This window comes from Mustela lutreola, chromosome 2, assembly GCF_030435805.1.
Source record: "Mustela lutreola isolate mMusLut2 chromosome 2, mMusLut2.pri, whole genome shotgun sequence".
Lineage (NCBI taxonomy): Eukaryota > Metazoa > Chordata > Mammalia > Carnivora > Mustelidae > Mustela > Mustela lutreola.
This window is the reverse complement of record NC_081291.1, coordinates 152,600,290-152,619,089: the sequence shown is the minus strand read 5'-3', so window position 1 is coordinate 152,619,089 and position 18,800 is coordinate 152,600,290. Positions and strand designations below refer to the sequence as shown.

At 32.7% G+C, this 18,800-nt stretch overlaps 1 protein-coding gene across 2 annotated transcripts in view; it reads right to left on the bottom strand.

Moving 5' to 3' along the window:
- Window positions 1-1,632: 1,632 nt before the first annotated feature.
- The window catches only part of PLOD2 (procollagen-lysine,2-oxoglutarate 5-dioxygenase 2), a 96,227-nt gene continuing 79,059 nt past the window's right edge, over window positions 1,633-18,800 (bottom strand). Inside the window, exons 11-20 of one of the 2 annotated variants that reach the window (XM_059163837.1) lie at window positions 18,067-18,171; window positions 14,151-14,276; window positions 11,325-11,466; window positions 10,091-10,153; window positions 8,960-9,073; window positions 5,924-5,989; window positions 4,775-4,879; window positions 3,468-3,614; window positions 3,233-3,358; window positions 1,633-3,058 (exon numbers count right to left, since the gene is read on the bottom strand). In XM_059163837.1, the coding sequence (XP_059019820.1) occupies window positions 2,903-3,058; window positions 3,233-3,358; window positions 3,468-3,614; window positions 4,775-4,879; window positions 5,924-5,989; window positions 8,960-9,073; window positions 10,091-10,153; window positions 11,325-11,466; window positions 14,151-14,276; window positions 18,067-18,171 (1,150 nt within the window). In that variant the 3' untranslated portion in view covers window positions 1,633-2,902. The remainder of the gene's footprint in view (window positions 3,059-3,232; window positions 3,359-3,467; window positions 3,615-4,774; window positions 4,880-5,923; window positions 5,990-8,959; window positions 9,074-10,090; window positions 10,154-11,324; window positions 11,467-14,150; window positions 14,277-18,066; window positions 18,172-18,800) is intronic. The other variant, XM_059163838.1, reaches the window with a different exon arrangement.

Genomic DNA, 18,800 nt, shown 5'->3' with positions numbered 1-18,800 from the left:
CAAGACATGGAAACAACAAGTGTTCACAGGTGGATGAATAGATTAAAAAACGTGGTATATATGCAAGGGAATATTATTCAATCTTAAAAAGGGAGGAAATATTACCATTTGTGACAGTATGGACAAGTCTTGAGGGCATTATACTAAGTGAAATAAGTCAGACAGACAAAGGCAGAGACTACCTATCACTTACATGCACAGTCTAAAAAAAAAAAAAATGAACTAACAGAAACAGGAGAACAGATAGGTGGTTGCCAGAGCGGAGTTCTCCATATATCCAATCCTACCTATTTTCCATCTTTCCAATTTGCTGGTCTACTTATGGGAATTTTTCACACTTTCCCTCACTAATCATGAATTGTTCTTTTTAAAATTTCATATTATTTCAGGAAGACTGGGACAAGAGGGAAGATAGAAAATGCTATTGACTGCCTTGATCCAATTTCTGAAAACAAAGCATGAGATTAAAATAGTTACTATAGGTTGCCACAGATATGAACCACAACTAAAAAGAACGAGGATCTAGCAGATGTCTTTCTTCTTAGGTATACAAGGGGCATTATGCTGGCTTGCACTGTTTTTTTATAACCAGAGTCTGCTCTGATTGGCTGACATCCATGATATATCAGTTGTTACATATTTAGAATACCATCCTTGAAGTATAGTAATGTAATTCAGAAATAATAACATGTCTCTTCAACAAAGTTGATGGGCTATAGGAATTTACTTTGAGTATTAAGTGCCACCAAAGAAGAGAAAAGAGATAGAACCCAACTTCCTTATTTCCTAAGTCCATCATCCAATAATCATAATCTTGATCATCACTATCTCCTCAGTGCTTGGAACATTGCATGGCCCATAGTAGGGACTTGAAAAACACCACTGAAGACATAAAACACAATGGAATATTACTCAGCTCTCAGAAAGATTGAATACCCACCATTTGCATTGACATGGATGGATGCTAAATGAAATAAGGAGAGAAAGACAATTATCATACGGTTTCATTCATATGTGGAACATAAGGAATAGCGTGGAGGACCACAGGGGAACGGACGAAAAACTGAACAGGAAGAAATCAGAGAGGGAGACAAGCCATGAGAGACTCTGGACTCTGCGAAACAAACTGAGGGTTATAGAAGGGAGGGAAGTGGAGGGATGGAGTGACTGGATGATGGGTATTAAGGAGGGGACGCGTTGTAATGAGCACTGGGTGTTACACACAGCTAATGAATCGGTGAACACTACATCAAAAACTAATATGTACTATATGCTGACTAACTAAACATAATTAAAAAATTATCCTCCTAATAAACATGATCTGAAGAGTCAATAAATAAACAAACACATAAATACATCACTGAATAAATATGTATTGAATGAATGTTTTGTCTCGATTTCTTCACTTGTAAAATAAATTAGATCAATCCCTAGTAATTATGAGACTGAAGATATTACAATTCAATTCATAATTCAATAAGTGGAGTTATAATATTGTTATAATATTAGTAAATATACCAATCAAAATGAAAAAATCATAGCCTATTACATCTAGATATTCTTTTAGGATACTCCCAATCATACATTCTCTTCTAAAGATAAATCACCAGTAATAAAGAGACCAACAGAAACTTATTTTAAATTATTTTATTTTTCATAATTTTCTAACACATAGTGTTAGAAAAATGAATTTTGGCACCATGACTTAGAACTTTTTTTCAAGTTTAACCTTTAAATTAAAACAGTAGCTACAATAAGTATATTTAAATCTTACTCAGAGAAATGGTGAAAAATCAAGTCACAAATTTTTTGTGCTGGGGAATTTTTTAAAAATGAGATTAAGAAAAGGTAACAAAAAGAGTAGGAAGGATGAAAGGAGACTATGCTGGAAAGACAAAAAGGCAAATAACCTTCTCTAAAAAAAGAATAATGAGGGAGACAAGGGGCAAGGAGAAGAAGAAAGGCTCACCAACTTTATTTTCCTGATCTAAAATTCAAGTACTTAACAAAGTTTTTAAAAAACTATAAAATGTACTAGTAATCTCGAGAAATTTTCTTTTTCCTCATTATTTTCTAGAATTAAAATCAAAAGCCTGTTTTAACTTAAGGACACTTGGCGATCTTAAGTTCATATTTGATATCCTTTGCAAAACGGAAAGGCTTGAAAACTTCCCTAAATCTAATACCTACTCAATATAATCCACCTTGGAAAATTAATCTGAAGGAATATAGGGTTCGATTTCTTAATACAAACGTAACAACAACAAAAAAAATCTAACAATCTAAATAATGTTTTCAACCGGCTCTAAACCTCAGTTGTATTCTGTACCAAGTTTCTTGAAGAAAAACGTTGCGTAATATTTACTGCTCTTTGTATTCCTTCAGTAACTACTGTAAAAGATATCTGTATAGGTCATCAAAAAAGTTCTTACACAATTAGTTGCATACAAATTCAGTTATAACTCCAGTTTTCCAATGTTTCAAAAATTGCCAATTTTCTTATATTCATTTTGTTCATATGTTAATAAATAAAATCCTTCCCATGCTTTTTTAATAATAAAATACTATGTCTCTTGTCCCTTGTACATTTATAGCTGAGTATTTTATCAACTGAAACACAAATCCAGAAAACTGTCGTTATTCTCAGAGACAGTAAGGCATAGAAATAAATATTTGTTTTTGCTTTTTCTTTCTTTTCTTCTTCAATCTGTGTTTTAAGGCTCAGAGCAGACATTAAGAAATAACAAACAATTTTTTACAAAAAAGTTTTTCAAATGTTTGGCCCAAAGTGAAGTTGTTCTGTTGAAGTTATTTAAATATTCCTCTCATCTTCTCAAGCACAACTTCAAAGACATGTCCGTCCATTCCAAAAGAAAATTCAATTCAATGAAAAGCAAATAACTTAGGGGTCTATAAATGACACTGCAATGTATCTTGTTCCATTTTTAACAGGAAGTCCTTCATGCAAATGTGTGAGTCTCCCTGGATGCATGAAACTCCAGCCTTTTCTGGGTGATTCAATAGAGCAATTGTACCTTAGAAATTTGCATCCGCCTCCCTAAAAGAGATGGAACAAATAAATGTATCAGCTTATTATGTTTAATGTTTAATCTTTAGGAAAATTCAAATTATGCCATCTAACCAGAATCTAAAAAAATAATAATAATAAGGCAAAGGCCTTCTCGTGAAATTTTTTACATTTCAAAATGTAAAAAATCAAAGCCATAATTACCTGAAAATCTTCTCCCACGTTATTGAGTGCAATGTTGATGGTAAATGTAGAAGCGTCATGATGAGGGCGAAGAGAGCGCTGTCTTTCAGGGGAGTATTTTACTACAAAATTCAATAGTGCAAACCCCTAAAAAGGCAAAGTAAACCAATGGATTTGTTTATCAATAAAAATAGAAAATAGCACATTTGTGTAAAAACGAGTAGGAGGTAGATGGGGGGAATGGGAAGATAACTACCTTCGTATAATAACCTGCAAAGACCTTCAGTGTAACAGGTGCAATAAACTCCCGGATAAAATGAAGCCATACATTCTCCAGATCAATTTGCTTCATGTGGATATCATCGGTTGGGACATTTTCATAACCACCAGATATACGGCTATCCTAGAAACAGCATTAATGATGTCATAAAGTGTGGTCCACATGCAATTCACATTTATATTACCTTGGATTTTTTTTCAACCATGAGATCATAATAGACAATAAAAATAACAGTTGTTCAGTTATGGTGTACCATCTGCTTTAATAGCAAAACTATCAAAATAATATATATAACATGTTATATAACATGGTGTTGCAAATGTATCAATGATGAAGCAAAGTTGGGCAGAGTCAGTAGACTCCTTTTTTACTTAATATATATGGGCAGTCTGACTATAAAGTAAATAAAACATATTTCCAAAGCCCTCTCATGCCTCCTAAAAAATTGGTTTTTTTACAGTAAGCCTTCAGGCAGTCTTAGCTACTTGACCGACAAAGATCCTGCTTGTCTGCCTTTGAATCCCCTACCACTGAAAACAAGCTTTCCCTGCTATGTTCCCCACTTCAATTTTAGGATACCCAAAGTCCTTCCATGATTGCTTTCTATTATCCTACAACCTGCTGACTCCAAGTTCTTCCTCATACTTTGAACTTCTGTCTCTCTGGTCATTTGACTAGCTAGAGTATGAAGTTGAGCAGAGGCAGTAATATTCCAGAGTATTCCCCTAGAATTCCTTGGTATTGTTAAGGAACAGGCATCTGTGGATACTCTGAGGAAAAGAAACACACTGAAACAAAAACAGCAATACTTCCTGCCAAGCCTTTGACACTGAATATAAATGCAAAACTGAATTACACCAATGGCATTCAAACAGATTTTTTCTACCAATGTTTACACACCCACAAAAAGCTTTGGCAGTCAACCAGATAAACTTTGTCTCGGTACTTCCACTATAGCTCACTGTGAAAATGGAGAGAATAGGAAGTAGCCCTGGAGAAGACCAATACCACATAATAGACATAAATTACCTTACCATTCCAGCCTAGAAACACTGACCTTTAGAAACCATCCAGTGTAATTATATACATAAAGGACAACCTGAGGCCAGACAAATTAAATGCTATCAGAGTTCTCCTGCCAGCCTTGTCAGCCTTACATTTAGGTCTAAGAGTCAGAGATACACAACAAGACAGATATATCCCCTCTAAATTGTCTAAAAACATTTACCCCGCATCTATCCCCACATACACATTATAGTTCTTTGTGTGAAATTACCACTTACATGATGTTTCCCCCCAGACCACTGGCCATAATGCTCCATTTCTTCCACCAATTCGTCACAGGCTTTTTCAGAAAAGATGGGAAACCAAAAGACATCTGGACAAGGCTATAAAACAAGGCATCACCAGGAAGAGAATAATAGTTTTTATCTCTTAAGTAATAGTGGCATTTCAAAAGTAACAGGATGGAATATTCAATATTCATCTCACTTAGATGCCTTTTTAAGAGGTTTGGCCAATATTACTGACATTACTGTTACAAATAATAGTAGCTTTTCTTTAATGCTAAAACTTTTTCTTTTTTTGCATTTTACATCTGTAAAATCAAGACAGATCTTAGTCTCACATTTGACCAGGCAGCCACTGATACAGCTGTAATGCTACAGTCTGCCTTACCTTGTGTGTACGCGTACATCTGTGTGTGTGCACGTACGCACGCACACCCATGTACTGGTGTTGCACTTGAGTTCACTTGCCCTTTGAAATGTTTTCTAAATAATTTATACTACAACTTGCCATTGAAATCAAAGTTATTTTGTATACAAGGCTCTACGACATGTGATAACATCTATGCCTTAATAAGCCTAAATGAGATCTTCTAATATGTAAAAAATAAAAAATTTCTAAATGACTAGACAATGTTGTGTCCTAGTTTAATTGGCAGTATTCTTATTCTTTCTCACAGTACACAAAATAACAGCATCTCAGAATCAAAGATGCCTTACATTCTCTGAAATAAGCTATTAGCAACTGTTTGGAACATTTAGAGTTCACTTTTTAAAAAAATATCTTTGAAAAAAGACTCCTGAAGTTCAATTTCTTTCAAAGATAAATTTAATGAATGAGGCCTACACTAGAGATTTGCCAAGGGTTCCTTATTTTCTGTGGTTTGAGAAAGATACAGCATTTAGAAGCATCCCCCCAAAAAAGGCAGGATCTTAAAATTATTGTTCAATTCCATGTTCTACATTTTTACAACTACATGACCCTTAAGGCTATAACATTGGTAATTAAGCCACATGATTTTTACCTAAGAGATGGTTTCTGTACTTTCACAACATCCTCCGCTAAAGCCATACTGCATTAATATTGTTCCCTTCTGAAAACAAGGCAAAAGTGCCTTACACAGCATAGTAATTATTAATACAAACCTGTTCAACTATATTTTCGGTGAAAATCTTTGAATAATCACGGTTTATATACTTTTCCTTCCAGTCCTATAAAAAAATTAATTGCACAGATTAAAGCAAATACCTTTTTATAAGTAATAGAAAATCCAAAGATCATGCATTTTAGAAATTGCTCAATTTATAAATGGCTGTGTGTACTAGACAAAAAGGAATTTTCAGAAATCAGTTTATGTTTTTTAAACATAGTCTGAGTCTGCATATGCTCACATCATTCTATGAAAATCAAATTTTTATTTATGAAGTTATACCTCAAGATTTTAAAACCTGAGTAATCTTATAGCAATTAGATTTATATACTGTATTTTATGCATATACACAGGGATAGGTAAATATGTGCTTAAAAGTTAATGATAACAAAATCCTTAATGATAACAAATGATAACAAATGTTAATGATAACAAATGTTAATGATAACAAAAACAAATGCTAATGATAAAAAAATCCTATCAACAAATACTAGTAAAATCAGCAAATTAATAAACTAAAGTCTTATATGTACTTTAGTAGTGAATCACTCTAAAATAATTTGATTTTTAAAATTATTTCAACATTTTCTCTTCACTTCAGTTTTTAATATGTATCAAAGAATGATCATGCATTACTAACATTTTCATTTCTTTTAATTACTGAAATTAAGGTATAGAACCATACATTGAGAAATAGCTTCTCTTCATGCTAACTTAGGAACCTGACTCTTCTCTTTGATAATGACACCTGAACCACATACTAAGATATCTCAATTTTTGTAAACATCAGCTAAGGAATCCTTTTCCTTGGTCAAGTGTTTTATTTAAAAACCACATATTTAGAGGGTATATATGAAAATATAGAGTGATTTAGTATCCAAAAAGATCTCTTCTTAAATATATTTAGACATGTTTAACAAACTTTCAATTTTCTCTTTACCAAGTAAGACAAAGGGAGCCAGGAGGGAAGAACTGAGGTATAGACTTAAAATAATTCCAAACAAAATATGTTGCAGAAAATGTCTCTGAAATACATCTTTTGAGGTCAGATTTCAGAGAGGCCCTGATAATTTATACACCATTCTTAGTTTTGTACATCTTTGCCTATATGTAGCTCAGATATTTTTGATATGAAAGAACCAAAGTTATCTTCTAATTCTTACATTTCATTTATACATAGTATGTAATTATAAGAATCAAATTATTGCATTATGTCATTAATCCCTTTAATAGTGGTTATTTTCTGATTCCAAAATATGGTGGGAAATTAGAAAAAAACAGTCATTCATAACATTTCAGAATCTTTAAGTATTTTTTTCCTATGCATCATTATTGATTTTTTGGAGAAGGAAAAAAATCCCTAAGATCTTACAGTAAGGCATTTATTTCTCATTTTAGGCTAGCTTTCAAGTATCAATAAACAAACTGTGACTTTACTCATTGCTTAGAAATCCTGATAATAGGACAATAGTCAAATAGTTTGCTATGGGACATCCCTCAGGAGGCATTAACCATCAGGCTAATTTACCAAAACAAAACAAAGCCATGGAAAGAAAAGCAGTTCCTACTTACTTCTGATGTTTTCCTTTCATATTCTCCAAAGATATGAATTCTGACACAAATGTCTACAATTCAGGATATAATTTGGGACATTTTTTCAGGAACTAATACTACCCAAGAAAAAATTCTATTCCTCAAAATAACCAAGAGACTCAGTGCCAAAGTAAAATATGTAATTCCATCCTCACCACTTTAAAAAGCCTTTTTTTAAAATTATACTCCTGTGAAAGATTAAGATATATAGCTAAGATGAAATGAAAATACTTCTAAAATACAAAAATGTCAAAAGACATTCTTTTTCTATTGAAGAGAGTCTTCAGAGACCACTAAAATTCCTATACCTGGATGTCAACTACTCCTACAAAATAAAAGACAATTCTGACCAGGTGGCTAGAGTCTTTGCAATTTAAAATTTTTACTATGGAAAAGGGGAAAACCATGAACAGTAGCATTACAGAGATGATTACTAAAAAGAGTATTTTCACTTGAATCAATGTTCCAAATTGACAAAAATAGGCTCCCATAAAACAAACAAAAAAAGGTAGTGAATTCTTGTACGATTCAAGTCTTTAAGATACGAAATAATTTTAGAGTTAGAAGGTAATAATTTCTTCAACCTCAGACTTTTGATATATGCTGAATCCCCTTCTCTGACTGCTTTGGCATACATTCACAAACTTGTTATTAAAAAATAAATAAAATGATAAAATAAAATGTATGTTCCCATACTAACTTCTTGAATTCTCTTCTTGAAAATCAAAACATAATATTGTCATATGCGAGCTACTTGTAAACAGTTTTTCCAAAATTACAATTAAAATTTTTATAATGCTTTTGAATATATAAAACAGAAGTACTGAGAAAAACCATAGAAACTGATAATTCTTTTACCCACACCTAATATGCATCTTAATTTAAAAAAAAAATTCTTGGCAAAAAAAAAAAATTCTTGGGGGGTGCCTGGGTGGCTCAGTGGGTTAAGCATCTGCCTTCGTCTCAGGTCATGATCTCAGGGTCCTAAAATGGCGCTCCACATCAGGCTCTCTGTTGAGTGGAGAGCCTGCTTCTCTTGTGATCTCTCTCTATCAAATCAACAAATAAAATATTTTTAAAAAATTCTTGGGAAAGACCAAAGAATAAATTATTACAAAAAGTTTATAAAAAGAAGAAAAAAAAGAAAAATTTTTTAAAAATTTAAAATTCTTGGTCAAGAAATATAATTGCCTCTTTTAAAGAATAATATAAATAATAATATTTCAAATTATTTTATTTTTAAAAGGCACAATTAATTATATTTCTTATGCTGCTTTTTAAACTTTAAACCTTTTTAAAGCCTCTTACCATATTTTCATATTATTCATATTATTTTCATATTATTTTATTATTATTTTCATATTATTAACTCAACTGACTTATATCCATTTAGAGTTATAGGAAAAGAAATGAATGAAGTTGAGTGTGAAATACTTACCACAGGATTTTCAAAAATCTGCCAGAGGTCATTGTTATAATGGGAAGTATTGTAATTAGCAGTTGATAAAAGTCTTCCAAATTCATGTCTATTAGAAATGTACATAAATACACCCTATGTGCCAAAGAATAACAGTATTAACAATCTTACAGAAAAATACAAGGAAATAAACTTAATCATAGGAAAAATATAAATGAGATATTAATTTCAACTTTCATCTCTCATTCCTGAACATGCATTTTTATTTTTCATATAAAACATGCATGATTTAAAATAAAAGAAATAACATTTTTATTAATTATGGATTCAGACACCACATAAAGCTAATTGATAGCACTGACACTGAACTGAAAAAAAGAAGAGGAAGAACGACTGTTTTTGTCCCTTTCTCATTGATCCTAGATGTAGACATCAGGGGAAAAAAATCCTGTTTGAAAGCAGAAATATTTTTGAGACACCAAAGTGCAATGAATTGTACCTCTTTTGGCTTCTTTCCCTTTCGAAGAAAATGTCATATTTTTAAACAAGAATTCAAATGTCAGTATTATTTCATCAGACTATGTCATTCTTTTTGTTGTCCTTACATTTAAAAACTGAACATAGAAATTACTTATTCATTAAAGGCAGCTAAAGAAAACCAGTCTCATTCCCTTGCCCCAGACCAAATAAATGTGGCAAACACCACTATGGTAAGTTTGTTTCTTTTTGTACCTGTTTTAATGATAAAGGGGTTAGTTATTAATAAAATATAAAAATAATGAAGAGTACCGCAATCTCATTGTAGTCAAGATGTACTTTATACTTACTCCTATGTTTTCTCCCCCTTAAACACAACAACAACAACAAAAAAAACAACCTAGAAAAACTAGTAAAAGGGATTTGGGTTTAACTTTCTCATTTATCAACCACAAAATATGAATCGGCCCAAAGAACTAAGAGTTGAATATCACAATTATGATACCCCAACACAAAACATACACACACATATACAAATTAATAACCTATGAATACCAACATTTTACTGGGCTAAATGGAAAGAAGACTCTTAAAGAAACTTTACTGGTAGGCAATATACCATATCTAGTATTAATTAAATAAACAAAAACAAATAAAAATAAATAAAAATAACACCTTTGGGGGGCTGAGCATTTGGAATGTTTCCGGAGTAGGGGAGTCTTTTTCCCTTTGTAAAGTCTAAAATGAAGAGAAGCATTGGGTAAGTTGACCTGCACACCCACACTCTCTCAGGTAATCTTAGATAAATAACATTAGCAGCCCTTGATCAAAAGCTGGCATTCTGAAATGTCCTTCAGAGACAACATGCATAACAAGCAAAGCTTATAGCGCACACAAAGAAACAATTCCAGCCCCACCCCCTTTTTTTTGGTCAAATATAAATCCAAGCTCATTCCTTAGTAGAATTGTCATTAGACACAAAATTAAGACAAAGGAAAAAATGTGTAAGAGAGGCCATTCCAGGATGCGCTGTTGAGTCAAATTAGCAGAACATGAGCACAAATTACAATCACAAGTACTGAAGATACTCGATATAACAATGCACATAGGTTTGTGGGAAAAACAAATATACTCGAACAATACATGCCTTATTAAACTGGAAAGAAATATTTGCCAACTTTCCTGATTTTTCCCCAAATCACATCTGCTTATATAAATTTGAGTAAAATAACCCAACCACTTCTAAAATAAAAAATTATAGAAACATGTTTTAAAACATTTACACATTTTGAAAAACAGATTATTTTCCATAAACACTGAAGTTTTAAAATGAAAGTACATTTGTAGAACAGCAATGTATCATTACTTTTCACACAGATGAAATATACTACATATCCCAATCCCTCTCTCAGTTTAGTGGTAAAGAACTGCCTTGAGGAGTGTGCAGTTTATAATAATAAAGAAATTGACATTGATTTCAGAACAAAAGTCTGTTCTTCTTAAATGTGTAAATGATTATTTCACCCTAGGTCAGTTTTCCACTATAAAATTTCAAATGGAATTGAAGATGAATTCCTAAAAATGCAAACTTATTTAATGGGCACCTGGGTGGCTCAGCTGGTTAAAAATGCCAACTGAGTTGTAACAATTCCATGTTTATGACTGAAATCTTTCTGTTGCTTATGAATTAGTCTAAGCACAGAACCTAATATTTTCCAAGCTATTTCTACAGGTAAATGTTCACAAATTATCTCCATAACTGCTCCCAATTTTTCAATATGGAACCAAAAAAATTGGCAAGTACTTACAAATTAGAAAGAAAAGGGGCATCAAAACACAATGACACATCAACTGGTAAAGCAAGCCATTTTATAGGAACATTCATGCAAGCCATCATTGTATACCCTACCATTTCTCTAGCATTTCGGCACAGAGCCATATCAGGATCCAATTTATCACGAACAAAATAGTTCCTTTCATTCATCTCTGATCGAAGCGTTTTTCCCTTAATTAAGTACACATTAGCCATGTATGGGACATTCCATATCCCTCTGAAAGTAAAGACAAGACATTCCAAAATACCACAAATAAAAAATATTTAAAGTTTTATTTTTATGTTCTCAAAACAAATGCCGTGTATGTTTTAAATTTTGTATATATAAAGCATTGAATCAAATTACATGCAAATGTAAACACATGTAATGATATGTAACATATACACACATAGATGACATTATTTACTATATACCACACAATAAATCACTATCTCCCTACATAAACTTCATTTAGGGTTATCTGTTTAGCATTTTGGCTATACTCTTACACTTCATTTATAAGAGTATAATATTCTGTTATACAGAAAGAGCTTCCATTTAGGATCAAGCAGTTTTTTGTTGTTGTTTTTTTTTTTTTTAAAGATTTTATTTATTTATTTGACAGACAGAGATCACAAGTAGGCAGAGAGGCAGGCAGAGAGAGAGGAGGAAGCAGGCTCTCCGCGGAGCAGACAGCCCGATGCGGGGCTCGATCCCAGGACCCTGGGATCATGACCTGAGGCGAAGGCAGAGGCTTTAACCCACTGAGCCACCCAGGCGTCCTTAGGATCAAGCAGTTTGACAGCAAAAATAATCACATACAACCTGTGGTGTGCTAGAACTAGCTCACACTGACTCCCCAGAGCACTTAGCTATGCTCAATGACTTCATCTTGGAAGCTTGAAATCAGTTATGGCAGAAGCCATTTACGCCACAAAAATGGGCAAACACTACAAATCAGGGCAACCCTCAACCTCAAGATCCAGTTGTTAGACCCTTACCAGCACACCATTGAGTAGAGCCTAAACTTCTCCTAAAATATATTCTTTGAAATTCACTAAACTATCTCAAATTTCTTGAGAAAGAGAAGATACGAAAAAATAGAGCTAGAAGTACGTGAGGGGTGGAGATACTTTATTTTGTCCTTCATTCTTCCTGACATTTGTCTTTTTACTCTAAACATGACTCATTTCCTAAGAATAGTGAGTAGGTTTCACCGAAAGGCATATAGGCCTGTTGCTTTTAGAGAACAGAAAGGAAAGATTTTGACCAAGGTAATGTAGTTAGATATTAAAAGGAATATGATTTCCTTTTGTTTTGCTAGATGAATCTCAAGGGAAATAGCCATAAAAGATACACAATGTATCATCTGAACTCAGAAATTTGTCACTGGCAGAGTATGCAGTATCTCAGTTTTGAAGAAACACACCAGACACGCATACTCGTGTGCATACATGTCATAAGATGTCATTCCTTCATGTAGCTTTTGGACATGAAGTGCATTTTTGTATTAACTACATCAAAAACTTCTCCCATATTCTTTTCCTAATACTTTAAACAACAGTGACAGGAGACTGTACAAAATATCACCAGTGCCTAAAGCAACTTAAAGGAAACATTAATTCTATATTCTACTTCTGTAAACCCTTACTTATTTTGGTTATACCCACATACAATATAGGGCATTTTGTCTACACAAATCATCCCAGAGACAATCAAATATTTTGAAACAACAGAGTATGATCTGAACAGTGTTTTCTCAGCTATCATGCTTCTTAATTGCAGCTAAAAAAAGCTTTTATCATATTATTCAAATCTACTATTACTATTTTCACAACTAAAACATCTTTTTAATACTCAAATATTCATCAAAAAATATGTGGGGTTTTTACTCTAAATTTAGAGGCACATATCTTTAGTCATGAAAGAATGTTTTCCTTTTTAAATTGGGCTGATATATCTGAGAAATTAGGCAAAGCCTTTAACATCTGTCACTCTGGTTCATCATCTATATGAAGAAAAAGGACAACATTCCACTTTATTACTACCTTAGCAAAAAAAAAATATTTCAATTCTGATTATTTTTTAGTTTAAAACATATCAACTGTTGTCTCTGAAATAAATATCAATCACATATACACTTGGTAGCAAGTATATTCTTTTCAAACTCTAGAAATGGAAATCAGATATTGGTGAAGAAATTGATCTTTAAAGCAGAATATTAGCTATGTTACATAGAAAACTCTTGCAGTAGGAAATGTTAGAAGGTAAATCATTGCTTTTGGTATTGATTTTGTTTGTTCACTTGTAATTTTTTTTTAATTTTTTAAAATTTTATGTCTTTATGTGAAGGGAGAGAGACTGCAAGAGAAGAAATACAAGCAGGGGGAGTGGGAGAGGGAGAAGCAGGCTTCCTGCCGAACAGGTACCCACCCCCGCTTCCACCCATACTGGGCTTGATCCCAGGCTTCTGGGATCATGAACAGATCCAAGGCAGAGGCTTAAAGACTGAGCAAGGGGAGGGTGGAAGGGCTGTTCACTTGTAAATTTTAAAAGCCATCAAAACAACTGTCATCCTGGCTTCATCCTGCCAATAGATAAGCTAAATGAAATTCCTTTTCTAAACTTTTAACTAAATAATATCAGTCTTCTGACACCATCTCATGGCTACTCCCACCTACCATGCAGTATCTTAGTATTTTCCACAACAGTTAAGTTTGTTCCTGGGAAGATTTAGAACTTCAATGACAGATATTTGTAATATTATTTTACACTAGTATTTCAGGATCTCAAGTGGTCTCCAGGTTTTCCGATTTTCACTAATCATGAAGAAAAGAGGAAAAAAAAACTCAGGTAATGTGAACAAGACCACATTTAGAGATTATGGCACTTTACATTAAAAGACTGACCAAGTAACTTACACTCTATTTCCTTGAACAATATCCACATAATCTTCAGATCGGGCATAGTATCCATCAGGACTCAAGGCTCCCCAGAAGTTGGACCACAGCTTTCCATGACGAGTTACGAGAGGAGCAATGATCTTTCTAAAGACAGCGTGAAAGGAAAAACAAATCCAAGTAATTATGTATTCTTAAATTACCACAGAATTTTGTTTTGGGCTTAGCACGATACATGCAACACTAAAGTTATTTAATACCTATGTAATGAGTTTTTTAAAAAGTAAAATAAAAGAGAAACAGGAATTCCCACTTTTTCTTAAATAAGCACACTACTGATTTTCAATGATGTTTCTTAAGAGTAAGAAGAAAGGCAAAGTAATTGAAAATTCTAATGAAAGTATAAAAATGACTTTTAAAAGTACTTACTTATATCCAACTAAGTCAAATTACCTTAATTATTTAATTATTTTAAGCATTTCAGAAATTATACAAAATGAAATAAAATATTTTTATTGTCATTGAGAAGGCATAACAATCCCTGGTGCATTGATGTACCAATAAATATTTGTTGAATAAAAAAATGAATAACAATGAACTGAGATATTTGTAAATAGGCCAGTTTTCCTAAAGTTAAGTCCTGAATTACTTTAAAGTATGTTTCCTTTTTTTTAAAACTTTTAAAATCGGTTGTGCTAGTCCTGGCAATACTGGACATTCTTCTGGCCCTTCAACTACTTAAAAAAACAAAACAGAGGGTAATTGCCATAGCACCCTGTCTGACTACCTACCATTTCCTTTGAGACAAGCACATGTTACAAATTCAAAATATGTCAGATTTTTTTCTTAGGAAAATCTGATTTATAATGTGTCAACACTTTCCAAATGAGGTAATTCTGAAATTCTTCTAGAATTACTGTAAAAACGAAGTGAATTATAGTGGTGTCAATTTTTAAGAAAAGCTCACCCAACTCTTCCATGAGGAAGTTTATGAACCACGTATTTGCCACAAAAAAACCTATACTCCAGGGGCGCCTGGGTGGCTCAGTGGGTTAAAGCCTCTGCCTTCAGCTTGGGTCATGATCTCAGGGTCCTAGGATTGAGCCCCGTATTGGGCTCTCTGCTCGGCGGGGAGCCTGCTTCCCTTCCTCTCTCTCTTCTTGCCTCTCTGCCTACTTGTGATCTCTCTCTGTCAAATAAATAAAATCTTAAAAAAAAAAAAAAAAACCTATACCCCAGTCCTGTGAGCACCAGGGGTGCTTTTTCCCTTACCTACAGAAAAGTGAAACATAGTCTGTAAATACTTATCATTCAAAATAGTGATTTTTGTTATTTTTCCTGGTTCCTATTAAAAGGAAATGTTAACCAGAAACATTTAAATGTTTTTTTTTGTTTAGAATATCTATAATATTAGAAATGATAATATAAATTAGAATTTACATATTATGTTAATTTAAGGAATAATTCAATAGTGATATCTGATAAGATCGAATATATACTAGAAAAACAAATCTTGTAATTTATAATCCCAGCTACCTTCCAAAGAAGGTTGGGCAAAGAAATGGAACTCAAAATCCATCTTAAGTGTGCCTCAATGTTTTGTTTTGTTTTGTTCAAAATATTCTATTTATTTATTTAACAGAAGATACACAGCGAGAGAAAGAACAGAAGTAGGGGGAGTGGGAGAGGGAGAAGCAGGCTTCCCACAGAGCAGGGAGCCTGCTCCATCCCAGGACACTGGGATCACCACCTGAGCCAAAGGCAGACGCTTAACAACTGAGCCACCACCCAGGCACCCCTCAACGTTTTGAGTGCTGAAATACGGTAAAGCCCCCATCCATCACTTTCCATGGTTTCTATGACCCAGGGCCAACCATGGTCCAGAAGCAGATGACTTCTTCTGAAGAATCATCAGATCAACAGTAGCTTAACACTAAGGCATACTGCCTGTGTCATTCACCTCCCTTCATCTCCTCACACTGGTATTTTATCATCTCACATCGTCAAAAGAAGCATGAGTACAGAACAAAAGGATATTTTGAGAAAGATTGCATCCACATAACTCTTATTACAGTATCTTGTTATAACTGTTCTATTTTTATTATTGCTGTTAATCTCTTATGTGAACAACTTATAAATTAAACTTTATTGCAGGTCTGTAAGTATAGGAAAAAAACAGTGTATATAGAGTTTGGAATTATCTGTGGTTTCAGGCATCCACTGGAGGTCTTGGAACGTATCCATCCCTTGCTCCTCTAAACTTCCGTCAAGTCTGCTAAATCTTACAAATTTTTGTTGTATGCAAATTCTTTACGAAAACTATACGCTTGGATACAGAAGCAAGAACCATAAGTATCATATGAACCTAAACATTTGATCAGTAACAGAAATTTATGGAATTGGAAAAATATACTAAGTTTTATTGGCCTTCCAAGGGCAATGGCTCCAGAGGGCAGTTGAGTTACTTATGAGGGAATTTTATTTTTTACAAGGTTTAAAACATTAGATTAACATTAAAGGGATATATATATATATATATATATATATATATATATGTTAAATACATAATATGAATTCATTAAATAGTTCACTGTAAGAATAAGTACCTGCAAAAGTGTCATATAATAAAAACATATAAATATTATCTAAAAAAATGTACATTCCAGGGATGCCTGGGTGGCTCAGTCAGCTAAGCGACTGCCTTCGGTTCAGGTCATGATCCCAGGGTCCTAGGATCGAGTACCACATGGGGCTCCTTGCTCGGCAGGGAGTCTGCTTCTTCCACTGCCTGCTCTGCCTGTTGCTCCCCCTGCTTGTGCGCTCTCTCTCTCTGACAAATAAATAAATAAAATCTCTAAATATAAAAAATAAGAATTGTACATTCCATAATATTGAATTTAAATCAAATTAAGAGGCAATTAACAGTGCAAATTCAAGAAAGTATTACTGAATTCCGCTAGGTTTTAAGAGTCACAAATTGCAATTCAATCTCATATCTCTAAGATAGGCTGTTCTTCCTTACTTAATGATCAAAGCATTATTTATATGTTTTGAAAAATTGCTTGCAATTTATAGATATACAGTGGGGCTGTATATACAGATTAATACTAAGCGGTCTTAGATTTTGAAGTAATAACTGAATTCTCAAACTGGCAAATCATGACATATAGAGGAGATTAGTATAGTATAACAGATTTCTCATATATTTTACTCAGCAAAATAAAACCAGTAATTCTAACATTTCACTGCTAACCGTACTATTTGCTAAGAGAAATAATTGCATTAATATATGTAAACATACTTAAAAACAATACCTGGCATTTAGTAAGCGCTCATTAAAGGTGGGCTATTAGTAGGAGGATTAATGACTACTAGGAGCAATAGGTGTAATATAATAAATAATGATTAATATCATGATAAGCTGATATAGATGATTTTTCACACTTCAATTTCATTAAATAAAAATAGTCACTGCCGAGTAGTAATTACTAGTTCAGTACTAAAAAAAAATCACAGATTTCCGAAATGTCTTTCAAATCTAAGAACTTAGATCTTTGTTTGCAGTAACTTTTTAGGTTATAAGTTTTATGAAATTCTACTTCAAAAATATGTACAGATAATTTAAAAATTCCAAATTTACAGATATATCATGATTTCACATTACTTTTAACAGAAAAATAGGTCAAATATAATCGATAAACACTGCATTTATAGTTGTAACTAATATTAAATACTTCTAATTTTCATTAGGTTGTTTTCTATTTAACTTCTTTAAAAGAAAACTAATCAGAATTTTAAGTTTATAATGCACAGAAAATAACTTCATGTGATTTCCCTTAATTCACTAAACACAGGTATGTAAGCATAGTGTGTCCACATAGACACAGAAAATGATTATCATTTTAAAAATAAATTGACAATGAATCTTATGCAGTACCTGTTTTGTTCAATCAAAATTTTTAAGGTCCTTGGATTTGTCAAAACAACATCTGCATCCATACTAAAATAATAATCACAATTTTCATCCTGACGGCAAAAATCCCTAACATTGAAAAAGAAATAAGAATCAGATAAAACAAATAGTTGCTAGTTGAAAAATGTCAACATAAAGCTTATATATAAAATAAAGTTTCTCTACCATATTCTTCTAATCAAAATAGTAAGATAGTCTCCAAAGGGATAAATATTGTCTTAGATTTCAAAATGGTCACTTTATCAACATAGATATTCATATGGAGATCAACACTAAAAATTTTAGGTCAAGTATAATACATTTTCAAGCTACTAAAAAGTTTAAGGCATAAAAGACCCAGTCAGAATTACAATTTAGAAGTTAGTACTTAGACCTCTCTAAAAGGGAAACAGAGTTTATCTCAATATATTTATCAACAACTTTTTTTCACAAATCAAATGTTTTTTTGCACACATACACATACACACAGTGCAAAATCTCGTTTATTCAACAACTCAGTTTTAAGTGAAACTTGGAGATACAAATGTGAATCTTGGAGATACAAATGTATTATTGTTGATAACTGATTCCTAGATATTTAGATATACAAATATCTTGGAGATACAAATGTGTATTATCAATACTTTTTAAACTTGATTTGCATGGAATTCTAAGAAATTTACTCCCCTGCTTCTTATCAGGGGTCAGGGATTATGATA